We start from the raw sequence: 17127 nt of genomic DNA, 5'->3' as shown, positions 1-17127 counted from the left end.
GGTGTATGGCAATGTGGCTGCCTGGCTCTTCTCCAGGCAGTGCTTAGTTGGGAGGGAAAAACAGAGCTGAGAACTGAAACCGCATCTTTTGCTTTTATAATGTGCTCTCCTCAGCTTCGGAGTGCGCTGCCATATTTCGGGTCTGTGTTGGAAAGAGTTTTTGCAGGAATTGTGTGCAATGTCCCGGTCTGTGCGCACCCAGTAATAGGTGTATCATAGCGCAGACAAGGACAGTGGGCCCAAAAGGTTCATACAGACCTTGGTAGCTAAAGTATGTAAAACGAATCAGAAAAGCCCAGCTTCCAATTTAAAACTGTCAAAATAAATGTGAAGGGACTGTTTGGCTTAATATGCTGGACGTAGATGTGACACAGGGGTATAATATATTTCTGCAGTGTTAAAAATATGTGGAGCATATTAGTTCAATTTTGCAAACTGATATTCGAACGCTGGTTGATTGTTTCTATCAGACTTGGCATCCTGGGCGTGGGTTGCCCAGGCTTTTTGCCTATCCCGCCTGTCCCGTCCATCACACAGTCCATTTTGACTGTGTGATGGATTTCGATTTTGCTGGATTATGTACTCTGGGCAACTTACCACGGCTGATCAGTGATAAAGTGCAAGAATTCCCTATGTAAATAGTAACTCTGATTGGTTCTCCTTGATTGGCATATTTGATTTACTGGTAAGTCCCTAGAAAAGTGCCCTGTTTGTGCCCAGGGTCTGTAAATCAAATGCTACTAGTTGGCCTGCAGCACTGGTTGTGCCTTCCATTTGAGCAGCCCTGGAAAATGGAAATTTTCTCAGCCATTTTGTACTCAAAGGATTTTTATTCCATGTTTTATAAGGTATTTATAATCCGTCTTTTTTTTCCAAGCTCTCGTCTAACCCTCTACACCCACATGCTCCTTTTCTGGTATAGTTCAATTCTCGAAAGCCATTTACTCTTGCAGTCCAATTTAACACTTAAACTTAATGGTCCTTCTCTAGTCTGCCTTTAGCTTTTTCGAATAATTATAAAAAATAGAAACTTGTCACAAAGGGTGAACGAGTCTAAATTGAAAACTCTACACGTTTTATTAAGAAAAAGTACAAAACAAGAAAAGCTTGAGTTTGAAAAAGAAAACGATCGAACCATTTCAGCCAATGACGGTTAACTCATTTGTTCCTTTGTATTTCTGTTATATACTGTGGAGTAGTAGTTTTTCCAAAACACTGTTTTATCCACGAACTTACAGTATTACTACATTTTAAAGACAGTTCAAAACCCTACTGCTATTTTTGGTCTTTCAACAAAATGGCCTGAAATGCATTTCAGTCTCAGCGGACATATAAAATAACTCCAACCTGTTCCCTTTGTCATTAATGCTCCCTCACATTCGGTCCGTTTAATAGCCCAGTGTTCCTTTCTCTTGGTCAGATATGTGTTGGTAACACACAGAGCAATATTTAAGCACGCTGCCTGCAGTCACACTAGAAACAGTCAAATTAAAGTGTTGGTGTGGAAGGTGAGAGGGCGTGAGTGTGAGACAGTAGAGTGCAATGTGCATGTCAAATGTGGGAAATGGTTAGAAAGGGACATTAAGTGACGAAGGAGCAAAAAACAAAATAAGAGGGGTGGGAACAGTGAGTGCGAGAAGGAGGCCCCCGGGGGAAGTAAGACCAGCGGTCTAGTCTTCCCCCGGGGAGTTCGCGCAAGGGAAGGACAGGGTAGGAAGGGGTGGGATAAGGGGTGGGGTCGCAGGTAGGGATTAAAAGGGGGAGGAAGAGGAAGTCCTTCCTCTTCCTTTCCCCAGCGCCTCAGGGAGGGATAGTTAGTGGTTCGTTGGTGCGCGGTGCGGGGCCTGCGGAGCTTCGGTGGATCGGCGGGGGCGTGTTCTCGCGTGGTGAGCGGAGTGTGTTTGTGGGGTAGCGAGCGGGTTCAGGGCTGCCTCGTTTGGCAACGTGTGGCGGCCTGCGGGTGTCGGGTGGAGTCGGCGGGGGCGGAGCGGTGGTTGGCGCGGAGCGCGCTTGTCATGGAGTCGGGAGGGGGCCAGGCGCCGGATGAGGCGGCGGTGCGGGCGGCGCTACAGTTGTTGGGGCGTGCGGGGAGGGCGGACCTTCTGCGGCCGGGTGTTTTGGAGCAGGCGTGGGTGGGGATGTCCAGGACTCCGCGTTCGGCGTCCGCGGGGGTGGCGGCGGCCGTTATGGCCTGCATGGAGGAACCGCCTCCTAAGAAGCACGTGGTGGGTGCGCGAGGGGGGGGACGGAGGGCGGGGCCTGGGGGAAAGCCCGGTGATAGGCGTCTGAGCCTCCCGGCAATGGGTTCGTCGGCGGAGGTGCCTGCGGGGGGGGTTTGTGGTGACGCGGGTGGAGCGGTGGAGGCGCGGTTGGGCGACCTGGATGAGGACGCAGAAGAGCGCGTGGGGGATGATTTCGCCCTGTATCTTTCAGGGAGTGAGTCCGCGGGGGGTGATGGCAGTGGGTGGGGGGACCAGGCGTCGAACACGGCGGGTGGGGGCAAGGGGAAAGGTGGGGGGCGGGGAGGTAAGGGCAAAGACCCGGCGAAGGCGGCGGGGGGACGGGGGTTGGGGCTTGGGACGCCTGGCCCCTCTGGGGGTACGGGCCGCGGTCGTGGGGCACGGGCCGCGGGGGAGGGGCGGTGGGACGAATGTTGGGAGGAGATGTCTTTGGAGGAGCGTATCCGGGAACAGCGGCGGCTGATCGAAGAGACGGAGCGGCGGTGGGAGGAGATGTGCGCGGCCAGGGAGGGGGAGCGGGCGGCGGCCCGGGATGTGGCGCGCGGGGGAGGTGCGGGGCCGGCGCGGGGGCGCGGGCGCTGGGTGTGGCTGGATGAGGCAGGGACGGACTTGACGTCGCAGAGACCTGGTGGCGCTGGGGCCCCCTCGGACTATGCCGGTCACGAGAGGGGGGGATCCAAGCCAGCGCAGATTGCTGGTAGAGGCCGGGGTGGGCCGGCGGGGCGCACGACGGCCTCCAGACGCCGGGGCGAAGCAGTAGGGGGGTCCGCGGCAGCCTGCCCTCCATCGAGGGAGCGCGCATCATCGGCGCCGGAGTATGAGTTTGTCCAAGGAGAGAAAGGAAAAGGAATGAAGCGTGTAGTGCGTGAGGTGCACGTGGAGCCCAGTGAGCCTGTGGTCGTCGAAGAGCTGGATTACGAGTCGGAAAGTGAGGAGTTGGAAGAAGGCGAAGTGCGTGAGGTGATGGGGCCGGTGGCAACGCGGAAGTTTGGTGTTTTCCAGGACAACAAAGCCAGCTGCAGCAAGGCGCCAGCGGCGAGGGTGTCAGCCCCGGGTCCCGGCGGACGGGCGCAGGAGGTGCCACGCACTTTGACAGGTGAGAGCGCATGGTGGGGGGCGTGGGATGAGGGGATCGGGCGGGGGCGTAAGAAGTCTTGTAGGTCTGTGGGGGTGGGGGATGGGTCAGTGAGGGTGGTGGGAGAGACGGCGCAGCCGAAGGTGCCGGCTAAGGCGGCGGCCCCAGAGGGGGATGAGAAGCGGATGGTGGGAGCTGGCATTCAGACGGAGAAGGTGACAGATGGGAAGGAAGAAGGGGGAGAGAAACATAAGAAAAAGCTGCCTTATATGGGGTTGGCGATGCCACTGGGGTCCCATCTGTCTGAAAAGACGAGGGGCAGGATTTGGAAACACGAGTATGTGGATGTCTTTAAATTGTTGCATCGGGAGATTCAGGCGAAAGAGGGGTCTAAAGAGGAGGAGTGGGAGTTGACACGGCGGCCGCGGGTGCCGGTAAATATGGAAAATTGGACGTCGGCCTTCCTGATTTATGCCAGTATTTATTGCGAGAAGCATCAGGATAGGGCGATTGCGTTGTTTAAATACATGGATATCATCAGAAAAGCGCAGATGCACTTTGGGGGTTTCGCCTGGCTCAGTTACGATGAGGAATTTCGGGCGCGGGTCAGCGTTAACCCTGACAAGCCCTGGGGAGAGGTAGATCAGGAGCTGTGGGTGCAATGGATGGCCTCCACGCAGTCCTCTGCGGCGACCCACACTGCGAGTGGCCTTCCGGTGGCTTATCGGCCTTTTCAGTCCCGTCCCGCCTCGGGGGGGCGGGGGGGGAGCAAGTGGAGCTGGGGGAGCGGGTGGGCAGGCTGCCGCTGCCGGCGCAACAGGACAGCCTGCTAAGAGTGGGGGAGCCACCACTGGGGCTTGTTGGAATTTCAACAAGGGGTTCTGCACCCGCCACCCCTGCAGATTTAAACATGAGTGCTCTAAGTGTGGAGGCAAACACCCGGTCACGCAGTGTTTCACATTGGCCACCCCGTCCGAGCAATGGCGGGTCACAAAAGGAAGGGGGCAGGCTGGGCCAAAGGGCCCCTACACCAGTTAGTGTGGAGGCCATGGGTCCGTGGCTCTCCCGCTACCCTGATCGGGCGGCGGCGCTGAGGCTGTTTTGGGGATTCACAGAGGGGTTTCGAGTGGGGTACCAGGGGCCGCGGGAGTGCAGGTGGGCGGAGAATTTGCGGTCGGCGAAGGAGTTGCCGGGAGTGGTGGAGGCTAAATTGCGCAAGGAGGTGTTGGAAGGTCGCGTGGTCGGCCCGTTTGACACGTGGCCGCTACCTGAACTCATCATATCCCCTTTGGGGGTGGTTCCAAAAAAGGAACCTGGCGAGTTTCGTTTGATTCACCATTTGTCATGGCCTGAGGGACGGTCGGTGAATGATTTCATCGCTGAGGAGGATTCCCGGGTGCTGTATGCGTCGGTGGATGATGCGATCGGGTTGGTGAGGCTGTGTGGGCGGGGGGCGGAACTGGCCAGGTGCGACATCAAGTCGGCGTTTCGCCTTCTGCGGATTCACCCGGAGGATTTCTCGTTGCTGGGCATGCAGTTCGGGGGGGCCATCTTTGTGGACAAGGTTTTGCCCATAGGGTGCGCGATCTCCTGCGCTCTTTTCGAGACTTTCAGTTCCTTTTTGCAATGGGCCTTCACTGACAGGGCGGGGCACCGGCTGGTGTCCCACTACTTGGATGATTTCTTGTTTGTAGGCCGAGGTCGGTCGGGGGAGTGTGGGGCGGCGTTGGGCCACTTTCAGAGGATGGCGGGGGAGTTTGGGGTGCCGTTGGCGCTGGAGAAGACGGCTGGGCCCAGTTGTTGTCTGGCGTTTCTGGGGATTGAATTGGATTCAGTGGAGTGGATGGCGTGCCTCCCCCAGCAGAAGGTATTGGAGATACAGGATTGTCTGAGCCAAGTTGTGGTGCAACGGAAGATCGATTTGAGGTCCGTCCGGCGTTTGTTGGGCTTGCTGAACTTTGCGTGCCGAGTGGTGCGGGCGGGCAGGACGTTTTGCAGGCGACTGGGGCTGGCCATGTCAGGGGCGGTGTTGCCCCATCACAGGGTGCGGATTTCGGTGGGTGTCCGGGCGGATCTGCGAGTGTGGCAGGGGTTCTTGAGTGACTTCAATGGGGTCTCCTTGGACTTTGCAGATGACAACATGGTGTGGCAGGTGCAGATTTTTTCGGATGCGGCTGGGGCGCGCGGCTTTGGAGTTTTCTGGGATGGTCGGTGGTGTGCGGAGCAGTGGCCGGCGCACTGGTTGGCACAGGGCAGGAGCATTGCGTTTCTGGAGTTCTTTCCAATGCTGGTGGCGCTGCAGGTGTGGGGACAGGAATTCCGGAACCGATCGGTGCTTTTTCATGTGGACAACAGGACGGTGGTGGATTTGGTGAATCATCAGAGGGCGAGGGACCTGCGGGTGCTGCGCTTGCTGCGAAGTTTCATGCTGCTGTGCTTGCGCTTGAATGTGCTGTTTCGCGCGAAACATGTGCCGGGCGTTGGCAATGACATCGCGGATGCATTGTCTCGTTCGCAGTGGCAGCGTTTCCGAAGGTTGGCGCCCGGAGCGGACTTTGCCAAGACCAAGGTGCCGGAGGGTATCTGGAGCTGGGGGGAGCTGGCAGCTCCACCCATGCCATACGTATCGTATGGCATGGGTGGAGCTGTGTGTGTTCTTGGGTTGGTCGCGGGGTGAGTGGCGGTCGTCTCAGGGTGAGTGTGAGGCGGGTGTCGTGCGTTATGTGTTGCACTGCATGGACAGAGGATTGTCGTCAGTGACGATTGCAGGTAAACTGGCGGGGATTTCCTTCTATGGGAAGCTCTATCTGGGTTTTGATCCGGCCAAGGGTGAGTTGCTGAGCAGGATGCTGAAGGGCTGGACCAGGGAGCGGGGAGGGCGGGGGGAGCGCCGTTGCGCGAGGCGATCACTTTTGACCTGTTGGTGGATGTGTTGGGGGAGTTGGGTTTTCTGTGTTACGATCGGTATGAGTTGGCGTTGTTCCGCCTATGTATGACGTGGATGTTCTTTGGGGCTTTCCGGGTTTCGGAGTTGCTGGGGGGTAAGGGGGGGATGGGGATGAGGTTCGAGGATGTACGTTTGGATGGGGGGCGCCTGGGGATATGGTTGGGGCGTTCCAAGACGGATCAGGTTGGCAGAGGCACGTGGGTGTGGCTGTGTGAGTCTGGGGAGTTGGCAGTGTGCCCGGTGCGGGAGTGGAGCAGTTTTTGCGGGCAGTGCGGCCGTCTGGTGGGGGAGATTTTCTGTCATGCTTCTGGGAAAAGGGTCACGGCTTACCAATTATTGGCGGTGCTGCGCATGGCGTTGCGGCGCTTAGGTAGGGACCCGGCGGGGTATGGGACTCATTCCTTCCGGATCGGCGCGGCGACTGCGGCGGCACGGCTGGGTTGGTCTTGGGATAAGATCAGGAAGATTGGTAGATGGCGTTCGCGCTGCTGCGAGCGGTACGTTAGGAAGTAGGGCGGAGGGGTGCGCGGCGGCTGTGTGAGCGTTTTGCGCGACCTTTCTTGTTTCTAATGCTCCTTTTTCTTCGTAGGTTGTGTTGGGGGTCCCGGAGCCAAGACGGTTACCTGGATAGTGGGACATTCATTTGTGCATTGGGCTGCCAAGTTTTCTGACAGGCAGGTGTATGGGCGTAGCCTGGGCCTGAGAAGCTGCAGTCATGAGGTGTTCTGGTGGGGTAGGAGTGGAATGCGCTGGGGGGAACTTTTGCCTTGGCTCACGAAGAAGGTCTCGCAGCAAGGATGTCCGGATCTGCTTGTAATTCACCTGGGAGAGAACGATCTGGTGCGGCAATCAGCGGTGTCATTGATTTATCTGTTGCAGTGGGACTTGGCAGCGATCAAACGCAATCTGGCTGGCGCTTGTATTGTGTGGACAGAGTTCATTCCCAGAAGAGTTTGGCGGGGGGCGTTGAAGCCCGCTGCGGTGGAGCGCGCTCGCAGAAAATTAAATAGGGCGATGAGAGTTTTTTGTGAGGACTGTGGGATCAAGGTGCTGGCGCATCCTGGTCTGCGGCTCGAAGAGCCCTTGCTTTTTAGGGCCGATGGCGTGCACCTTTCGCACATGGGAAACGCTTACTATATGATGGAGATGAGGGATTTTATCAGTGGGCTGTGGAATGAGTCGATCTGGTGTATGAGGAGGTGAGGGCGAAAGGTGCACTTGTGTGGGGTGGGGCAGGTAACCGCCCTCCGGGGGTTCCCTGGTTGGCGGATTGGGGAGGGGGGAGGAGTCCATGACGGGCATACTCACCCTTCCGGGGAGGGGGATACTGGGGAAACGTGGGGGTGCATCAGAGCAGTGGACGACGAATGGAGATGATGGTGGAGTTTTGGAAGAGAAGTGAGGAAGCGAATGGAAGTGAGAAGGTTGCGGTGTGAAGTGGGGATGGAGTAGTTGGAGTCTTGGAGAGTATGGGTAGTGAGGAATGTTGTTGTTGGGGATTGTTGGGGATTTTGTGTTATGTTTCTGGTTATGGTTGTCCAACCCTGTCCTAATAAAATGGCCTTTTACGCTAAAGTACCTTGCGTGGACTGATTATTGCGCGAGGAAAAGACGAACGTCTAACAGAGGGAAAGGTATGAATGAATGAAACAAGAGGAAAGATGATTTGAGAAAGTAAGACATAGGTCACGAGTGAGAGCAAAGGGGGGAAGCAGGGTCGGACGGGCCTAGAGGGCCATGTGGCAGTGTCAGAAGGACTGGCCTGACAGATCAGTGTACGGGCTGTTCTCTGTGCTGTTGGTGGGTCTGTTTTATGGTCTGGAGGGTCAGTGTGTACTGTTGCTTTGCCTGATGTTGCCACAAACCCTGCTGCAGCAGCGGTACAAATGCATGGCATGCAGTCTCCCTTACCCTGCAAAATACCTACACAGGCACGACTTTACAAGATCACGAGTGCTTCGATTTGAGAATGGGAGACACTGTTTTAGCTTTCTGATTCGCAAACCGGGGCTACTTTTATTGGTGGTCGGGCCTATTTCCATCCCAGTCCGACCCTGGGAAGAAATACGGAGAATGACAATAAGTGTGAGAGACAGCGATAAAAGGAATGTGTGAGATATGGGAGGGCATCCGATAATGACGTGGAAGCGCGAGAGAAGACAGGAAGTGGGCGGAGAGGACAGCGAGTGCAAGAGATGAAATAGAGACTGCACGTGAGAGAAGAAAAGGATATTCTTTAAAAATGAATGTATTCATATTTACTTGAAAATGAAATGAAAGCGACTCACCGTTTTGGCGGGGGCTGCGAGAGTTTCCATTTCCTCGTGAGTCAGCCACACGTTACCTGAGGGCTAAAGCCAGAGTCCAGTCGATGACGGTGAATCCACAAAGGCAAGCAGTGGTAAAGAAGAAAGGCAGCACCACTGTAAGTTAACAGCGCACAGCATCAAGATGAGCTCAACCTTATGCTCGACACAACTGAGAGAACACTATGCATTCCGATATATTTCATGCAATCGACACTGAAAACTGTCTTTCGATTTCTTGCTGGCTGTTTATGCATGCTCTGTTTGAAGCATCCTTGGCCATCGCGTTGATCTTATTACCGTACACAAAGGGCCTGTGTCCAAACATACATATCATTAAAATAAACGGTTGTTTTGCATTTTACAGTCTTGTGTAGTTTTTTTTTTACATAGATTTGTATGGACAGCCATCGCCTTAGTAATATAATATATTAGCATGCAGCTTGGTTATTTCAATAGACATTAAATGTTGCATAGGACTGTGTGAACTTTGTTTTACATGAACAAAGTTACCCATATTTCCAAAATATTAGCACACCCGAAATTTGCAGTTGGTAATTATCAGTGGGTCTGGGAGTGTTGGTGCTCGTCAGGAGACGAAGAGAGGCTATGACCACTTTGTTCTCCAGTGGATGGTAGCATTGTCTTTCTCCTATGCCCGCCCTTTTCACCTGCAGTTTTACAGATCCGCCCCAAGTAAACGCATGTTCACTGTTCCCTCATCTGCTAATCCTGGTGTGGGACTAGCCAGCCATTCAGAATTGGCAAGAACAGTATCCTCCCTCCCCAGCCCACCATCTGGAGATAATGGTCCAACCAACTCTTAATGAGGGCCTCTGTGAATCTGGAGATAAATATTGTTGAAAACATGAATACATTTATAAATGATTACACCAATTCAAAGAAAGACATCCCAACTCTCAGAGTATTCAGTGCTTTATGGGTTCTAAAACTATGAGACATCTGTTTAAAGAAAAAACCCAAACTGTCCTTCAACCTATAGCTAGTATAATTTGCTAGTCAATATCTTTTCATACTAACACAACAAGGATTTTCAGACACTGGATTTCAGAAACATTCTGGGTTCATTTGAATCTGCTAGCAAGTGATTTTGCATTTTTTCAACAAAGTATACATCATGTAGAGTACTAGGGTCAATGTAATATGAACAGTAAATACAAATGTGAATAGTAAAACACAACTAGAGATTGCAAAATGGAAATCTACTATACATCTCATGCTTTAGATGTGCAGAAAAGTTCCAAAACTCTTTTTGACTATTAAAGCCCTTAAAGTATATGAAACTAGAAACCTTGTCAAGTAACTAGGCTTTCTTTCAAAATTACATTTCCTTTGTAGTAACCTATGTGTTTGCTCTGAATATGTAACGTTACAATACGGTCGTCAGACCGCGGTACGTTACATCGCAGTTATTACAACGCAAGTCGTTACAACGACTTGCGCTGGAGGGCCTGGACTTAGGAATAGTATGACTTATTATTCCAACTCCAGCCTACGTAACAGTAGGGCAGGTGTTGGAATAGAAAACCATACTATTCCTTAGTGTATATCGCCATCCAGCGCTAGTCTTTGTAACGACTTGCGTTGTAATGACAGCGATGTAAACATACGGCGGTGTAGTGACCGCATTGTAAAGGTCGTTCTCCGTTTGCTCTCCAATAAACGTTTAGGGTTTCATCTCTGTAAAGAAAAATACCACTCTAAAAAGAAAGCAAGAACGCGTCTCAATCTTGAAACAGCAACTATAGGAGAAAAGAGAATTGTAAAAAGATATTCACCTTCCATATATATGCACTAGTATGACAGTAGGATCAATGAATATCCTCTTATGTTTAACGACAAGACGCCGGTTATGAATTCTCTCTTCTAAGTTAAAAAAAAAAAAATTAATATAACTGCTTCATAACTATAGCATTTTGAGAAGAAGCCACCGACGTAGAGTGTTTTAAGCTCAAATTCAGAAATGTATGCAACATTGCTTGTATAGCCCAATAAAGACTGGGTTGAATCTGAATTAATTGTAATCTGAATTTGTTGGCATTATAACATGCCTTCCTCTCATGAACCATCACTCTTTTACTCCATATATATTGGAAATATCAACAAGATGTTTTGCTGTGGAGGGATGCGATAAGGGACATTACAATAATGAGAGTAAAATCAATATAATTCCATTAGGAGTTTCGAGGATGTAGTTCAACGTGTGCCTGCTAATGCTATAAACGTTAATAAACAACATTTTCACTAGCTAATAATTTAAAAAGTTACTTTTAGTATACTGGTTTTACAATATTCAGTCAATATAAATTTATTTAACATTGAGGGTGAGATTATGTGGGCAGATGAGAGGTACGGGAAGGTCCTTTATTTAAAATGTATATTTTCCAATTATGTAATGTTATTGATATCTGGAAGGAGATGCTCCATTTCTAATGTGACATGATCGCAAGGTCATATAAGATCGTCTTGTATGTAAATCTTGTATTTTGAGGTATCTACATTGCAGGAACATCACTGGAGAGCAATGGATCACTCAACAAAGGGTGAGGATTCAATGGTACGATTCAGGATTGTTGAGGCAGATTGAGCTTGAGTTCTAACAGTGTATCAACAGAGTGCTGCTTGAAGAGCTTTCAGTTCTTTTTCAGTTTCACAAGGCTTGTGGAGGTGTGGTCCTACATCCTAGTTGCACAGATAGGTGTTTGGTCTTTTCCTTCTTGCATTTCTTTGCTTAACAGCTAAGATCTGATCATCAAAGGCTACTACTGCTCTGCTAATGTTTGTGGGTTGTATGAGAAGTTTATTTCTCTTACTGTCCCAGAAAGTAGCTCACATATTTTTATTTCTCCATCTTATGCGAGAACAGTTTCACTAGTAAAAGGGTGTTTTCAGGTTCAGATTCATCTTCATCTCATAGAGCTCAGTAAATGTCTTTTATTCCCTAGAAGAAGGAGGCAGCCAGATTGCACTTTCCACCTAAGCAATGCAGGTAGGAGATGCTATTTGCATCCCTGATTTGCCAATAGATTACCTTTCCTTCAGGGCAAAGAGTGAGGTTAAGAGCTCCAATAGGAGAATAGGGTTAGTTCTCATCTGTGAGAGGGCTTTATCATGGTCTTTTATCTTCAATATACTGAGTTCAACATACTAATTCAGTAGGTATAGGAAAGCTGATTATATTTCCCCCTGTATCAAAGAAAGTTGGTACTTGTGAGAAAAGTATGAGAATGCGGTCTTAATTAGATGATACCTGAGGCATCCAGAATGTTTTGTCATACTTTGGAAACTGTTCTGAGACTCGTAGCTTCACCAGAAAAGTGTGCCATTTAAAATCGGCCCTGCACAAAATCACCCACGATACTGAGCACATAGGGGCTAATTAGGATGTCAGTTGGAAAGCATCCGAACAACATTCCTGGTCTGACTTACGACTGCCGTATTACAATTACAGCAGTCGGACTTCAAACTGGCCGGTTAATCCGGCTGACTTCTGACGGGCTCAGTAAGCCAGTCAGAAGGGCCGCATAATCCCTTGAGGCACGCCTTTCCGCCTTCGGAATTATGACGGTACTTTCCTAGAGCAAATCAATGTTGGCCTTTACGACTTGGATTTGCAGTCGCATAGTGCCTTTGGGCGCCCATAGCAGGGCCCCTTCCCCCCTGGCCATTCAGTTGGGGACTTGGGGGGCACCTAATGTGCCCCCCTGTAAATCCCTGCACTGTGAGGTGCGTGCCACACAGTGCACAGATTTACACAGGCTCTCATTTCTCTATGGGCCAGTTTTCGGTTGCAGCACAGCTCCCATAGAGAAATGGGAGTATTCTAATTGTGGTGTAGGAACCGTAGACCGGAGGTTGGTCAGCCCAGAGACCGCAAAGGTGTTGACATCTTAATCATACCCTTAGTGTCCATAGGTTTGTGTGTTCTACCTCTACTTACCAATCTAATAATTGACTCTAAGAGCCTCATTACATGCGCCTTGGACCTGCAACCAGTAAGAGTGCTTGTTATTGGGGTCCCATGAATGAATGAGTGAGTTATTTGATAACATGCACGAATCACCCAGACAGTGGTATCTCGGGGCACAGTCAGTACAGCAAGTTGGAATTGGATTAAAACAGCGCAGTTTTTAGTGCTTTCCTGAATTTATTGTAGTCGGGGCGGGTGCTGACATGAAGTGGCAGTTTGTTCCAAAGGGTTGGAGCCAGATAGGAACACCAGGGTTTCAAAGTTACCAAATATTCTGAAAGGAATCCTGAGGATCCACTGATAAATGTGCAAGTATATGTTGATTTGGTAATTCCAAGTCCCCCCTTCAAATTTACATGGGGTTTTTGACTATTCTGAACAATCAAACTTTGGCGGAAAACAAAACAGTTATGACTATGAGGCCCTAATTGTTTGGATTGAGCTGCAAACTTGCATATTTGTGCTTGCATATTTTTAACACCCTGTTTTCAGGTTTTTCTCATTGTCTCAGAGTGTTGCAAAGTTTGTGATGGAGAAAACTAAAGCACTTTCAATGGGTAGTAACAGAATGCTCCTGTTGTCCTTATTAGGGGGAAAGGAGTGTCATTCTGTAAAAAAGTTGGGTTACCATATATTACTGCACATCACTTTCTTCAAGTATGAGAGAAAACATTCATGGATAGTATCCCTGTTTCACTATGTGACCTAAAACAGGGGCTACTTTAAATCCCCTACATAAAGAGTTATTTTGTGAAAACTATTACTATTGCCAGTAGCATCTGCTAACCAGAGGCTGATATATTATGCATGACGTGACTGCATGCCGAGTTCCATCAACATTCACACACATCCAACTACAGTTTACATTTAGAATGCAAGAATTGCAAAAGCTGAGAACATTGAAATGGGAAGAATTGTATCGATGAAAAAATAAGCATTAAGAAAAAGTCTTAGCTGCACACATTTCAGGTTTACATTTGTTAGTAGTCTTTACCTAAAGATTAGTGGAAAAACACAACCCTTGAGCATAACCTTGTGTAACAATCCTGTAATGGATGACAATCAATCTAGGGCGTCACCATTGAGCAGACGTCACAGACTATACGTAGGCACGTTCTGCCAGAAGAATTCATGTTCACCTTGAAGTGTACACTGCCACAGTTTAACTCGCACCAGCTCGTGCCGGCATTCATACTTTCCCAAAGATACACAGAGGACAGACAACGGGAAGTAACTCACTGTTCTGGAGGTGGGAGGGGCCGATGGGCTTGTCAGTGATACCATCTCCTGGATGGCCAGGCGGAGCTTCAGGCGATGAAGAGGATTGCTAATGCCAATCTCTCTCTGGATCTCCGTGTCTGAGAGCGCAGACATGATGGCCCCGCTCTTGACGTTGGCGCGGCAGGCAGCTACATACCAGGCGGGCATCCCCAGCCACAGCTGTTTGATGTGAAAGGGGAAAAAAAAACACATTTTTATTACAGAAATTTGAAGTCCATTCTGTGCTCATTTTACCTGTCAGCCCAATCAAAAAGCAAATCATAAAATGTTTTTAAATAGATTGAAATTAGCGTAAGGAAACAGTTCCAGCTCAGCCAAAAGACTCTGAAATAGGTTAGTTGTGTTATGGAAGCATGTATTTTACTGTACAGATTTAATACTTTAGGGAATTCTGATATAAAACTGAAGACAATATTAGTAGAACATTTCTTCTTATGCTATGACTTTAAAGGTTTTCTTACTCAATTGGCCATACAAGCATCAGACAAGAAAATAAGAACAAATGCAAAGTCAACCTAGAAAGGTGGAGGCTTCGGGTTATATAACGATGATGTGCGTTTGTAAAGTGCACACCTGTGTGACTCTTTTTATAGAATTGCAGATTCTAAAGAGCACACATTTAACTCGGAATGATTTTGCCCTTGGAAATATTGACACCCTTGGGTACCAAACGGTATTCCTGCCATTATAAGATTTGCATATAAATAGACCAACATATGATTATATTTTGCACCTTAAGAAGCACATTAAGGTAATATATGCCAGATGGTAAGAGACATCACAAAGAAACATATTCAGTGCAAAATGCAAATTGCAGACCTCGTGTTATTTTTAAAATCCATCAGTGTGGCCATCAGTCTTATTTTTTTTTTAATAAGGCATATCGACACACCGATTAATTAAAATTAAATTCTGAAAAATGTTAACATGCCAAGAATCGCTGTAAAACTGATTGAAAAAAGTGATAGGGATCCAAATATCGTGCGCTAAAGTGCACTCAAATATCACCACTTCCATATTCTTGTGTACAATTGTTAGATGTAATAAGGATTCCAGCAAGTATTTCATGTAAAGATGAGTAATCTATTGGAGTAAGCAGGTCCATCCACACACGACAAGACCACTCTATAACTGACTGCTTCACTCAACGATCTAGAACAGTAAGTCAGCATCTAGTAACAATAACCATGGCAATGGTCATGGTGATAGCTGAGATACCACATTGGAGAAAAAAGAGGGTATTCAAGGTACCTCAAAAATAATTAAGTGGTATTGCCCACACCTGCAGTAAAAAGGGATGTTAATTACCTTCCTCGTTGTTATGGGCCTGAGCCACAGGCAAGAGCACATAACAAAGGGCATGTAGTTAAGTTATTACAGCCCTGCAGTTGTAGGCAATGGAGTTATCAGAAGCCCCTCCCCGTCCCCCTCCACACACACACACAACAAATTGGGAGCACATCTGAATGGGTTCAATTCTCCTGTGGTGCTCCCTGTTCCTCTTCTCATCGAGCTGCCGATACACAGATAGCTGTCTGGGCGCTTCTCCTTGCTTTTAGTGAAGGAAAGCCCAATCATTTGAAGAAAAGAAAAATACATTTGTTTACATTTTTTTACATTACTTGGGGAGGAACTGACCAGAGGGAAGTCTGACCACCGGGCAGAATAGAAGGGTGGTGCAGTCCAATGACTGCCATTTTGTGTTGGGCTGCAAAATAGCCCAAAATTAGCCCAACACTTATTTAGGGGTCCAGTTTGGGCTAACAGCCACCATTTTAGGTTCAGGAGGCCTGGTGGTTGGTAGTCCTTGTCAGTGGTTTTCTTTGTTGCTCTTTGTCACTTGTATAGGTTACACAGCGCTTTCTGGTGCATATAGGTAGCTGTTGCACTTACCATGCCCGATAGCGAGATGCTGGTGGCGGGCTGGTAGAATGGATCTGGTGGTGGGGAAGGCATCTCCCTGCTCAGCTTGCCCACCTCGCCAGGCCTCTGCGGGGGTGGCAGCGGCGGTGTTGGCGTGATCCCCACTGCATTCAGAGTGGGCATCGGGGTCAGTGCCCCAGGAGCTGAGAGCTTGCAGCTGCTCTGGTATCAGGGGAGTGGCCGTTTGGGGGTGGGGCCAGGCCTATTGGGGCACGGCCCTTTGTGATGTCCAAGGTCACGTCATGGGGGGTGGTGAGTGTTGCGGGCAAGGAGCAGCATGCTGGGAGGCTTGTCGGCTCGCAGGCTTGCGCGCAATGCAAGCTGGGGGTGCAGCCAGGGAGGGTGGAGCTGTGGGAGGCAGCCCGTCACGTGTTAGCCGTGTATTCAGGGCCGCAGGGATGAAAAAAGAAAAAAAGTGGGCCGCATCAGAGGAGCCACCCGCCTTTGATGCACATGAGGCTGGGAGGGGCCCATGGAGGCGCGAGGCCTCGGTGTACCCGCTCAAGGAGTTTGTGGCTGAAATGAGAGGGATTGAGGGCAGGGCCAGGTGGTGGGGAGGGGCCAGAGAAGGTAAAATTATTGGGCAACCGGCAAAAGTGGGCAGGGAAGAGGGAGGCATGGACTCATCGGATGGCAGGAGAGGGAGTGGGGAGGATGGAGCTGGATTGGGAGGAGGGAGGGGCCGAGGCAGGAGATGACAGCCCAGATTGGGCAGGCTAGGATATTTTTCGCAATTTTGAGGAGACACCGGCAGGGAGGGGGACCTGGTGTCCCGCTTAGATGATTTTATAGGCAAGGATTGGTCCCTGCGTTGGGGGCGAGACAGGTGCTGAAGGAGGACCACCAGGCAGAGCGTGGGGATTCGGGAGGGGTCAATCTTCCGCCCTAGTGGCAACCATGCTGGAATGGAGCAACGGAGAGCAGTATTTGGGGGAGGAGGCATGGGTGGATGGGGATTTTGGCATGATCAAGGGTACCTCCATTGGGAGTTGGCCACTTGGGGGAGGGAGCGAGTCAGGAGTGCCCCCTGGTAGTTTCCAGCTGACAGGGCAGGGGAAGACTGTGTCTTAGGGCCCAGAGGCGGCGGGGATGGGGTCTAGGGCTTCCAGCACACCAGTCCTGTGTTCTTTATTTAAGGGGCAGGAGAGGGGCGTCGAAGCCGACTTGGTAGATCTGGGCACGGGTTCATCATGCCAAGGTGAAGAGAGGACTTGACCCAGTGAGGTTCCAGTGTGGTTCGCCGGGAATCAGCAAGGGATCCCGAGGCGGCCAACACACAAAGGCCCGGAGGTGACCTCCTTGGCCCCAGCAGCCAGTAGGTCGCAAATAGTAACTGGTATGCGAGAGACAGCAATGGCGTGTGG

General features: G+C 50.0%; 1 protein-coding gene across 3 annotated transcripts in view; it reads right to left on the bottom strand.

Annotated features, from left to right (window-relative positions):
• The window catches only part of PPFIA2 (PPFI scaffold protein A2), a 1995062-nt gene that overhangs the window by 222474 nt on the left and 1755461 nt on the right, over nt 1–17127 (bottom strand). For all 3 annotated transcript variants that reach the window (XM_085652973.1, XM_085652974.1, XM_085652975.1), the window contains 2 exons: nt 13799–13999; nt 8551–8613 (listed from right to left, as the gene is read on the bottom strand). In XM_085652973.1, the coding sequence (XP_085509099.1) occupies nt 8551–8613; nt 13799–13999 (264 nt within the window). The remainder of the gene's footprint in view (nt 1–8550; nt 8614–13798; nt 14000–17127) is intronic.

This window comes from Triturus cristatus, chromosome 4_1 (genome assembly GCF_964204655.1).
Source record: "Triturus cristatus chromosome 4_1, aTriCri1.1, whole genome shotgun sequence".
In the NCBI taxonomy this organism is placed as follows: domain Eukaryota; kingdom Metazoa; phylum Chordata; class Amphibia; order Caudata; family Salamandridae; genus Triturus; species Triturus cristatus.
Note: the sequence above shows the minus strand (reverse complement) of the source record. Positions and strands in the feature narration are given on the sequence as shown.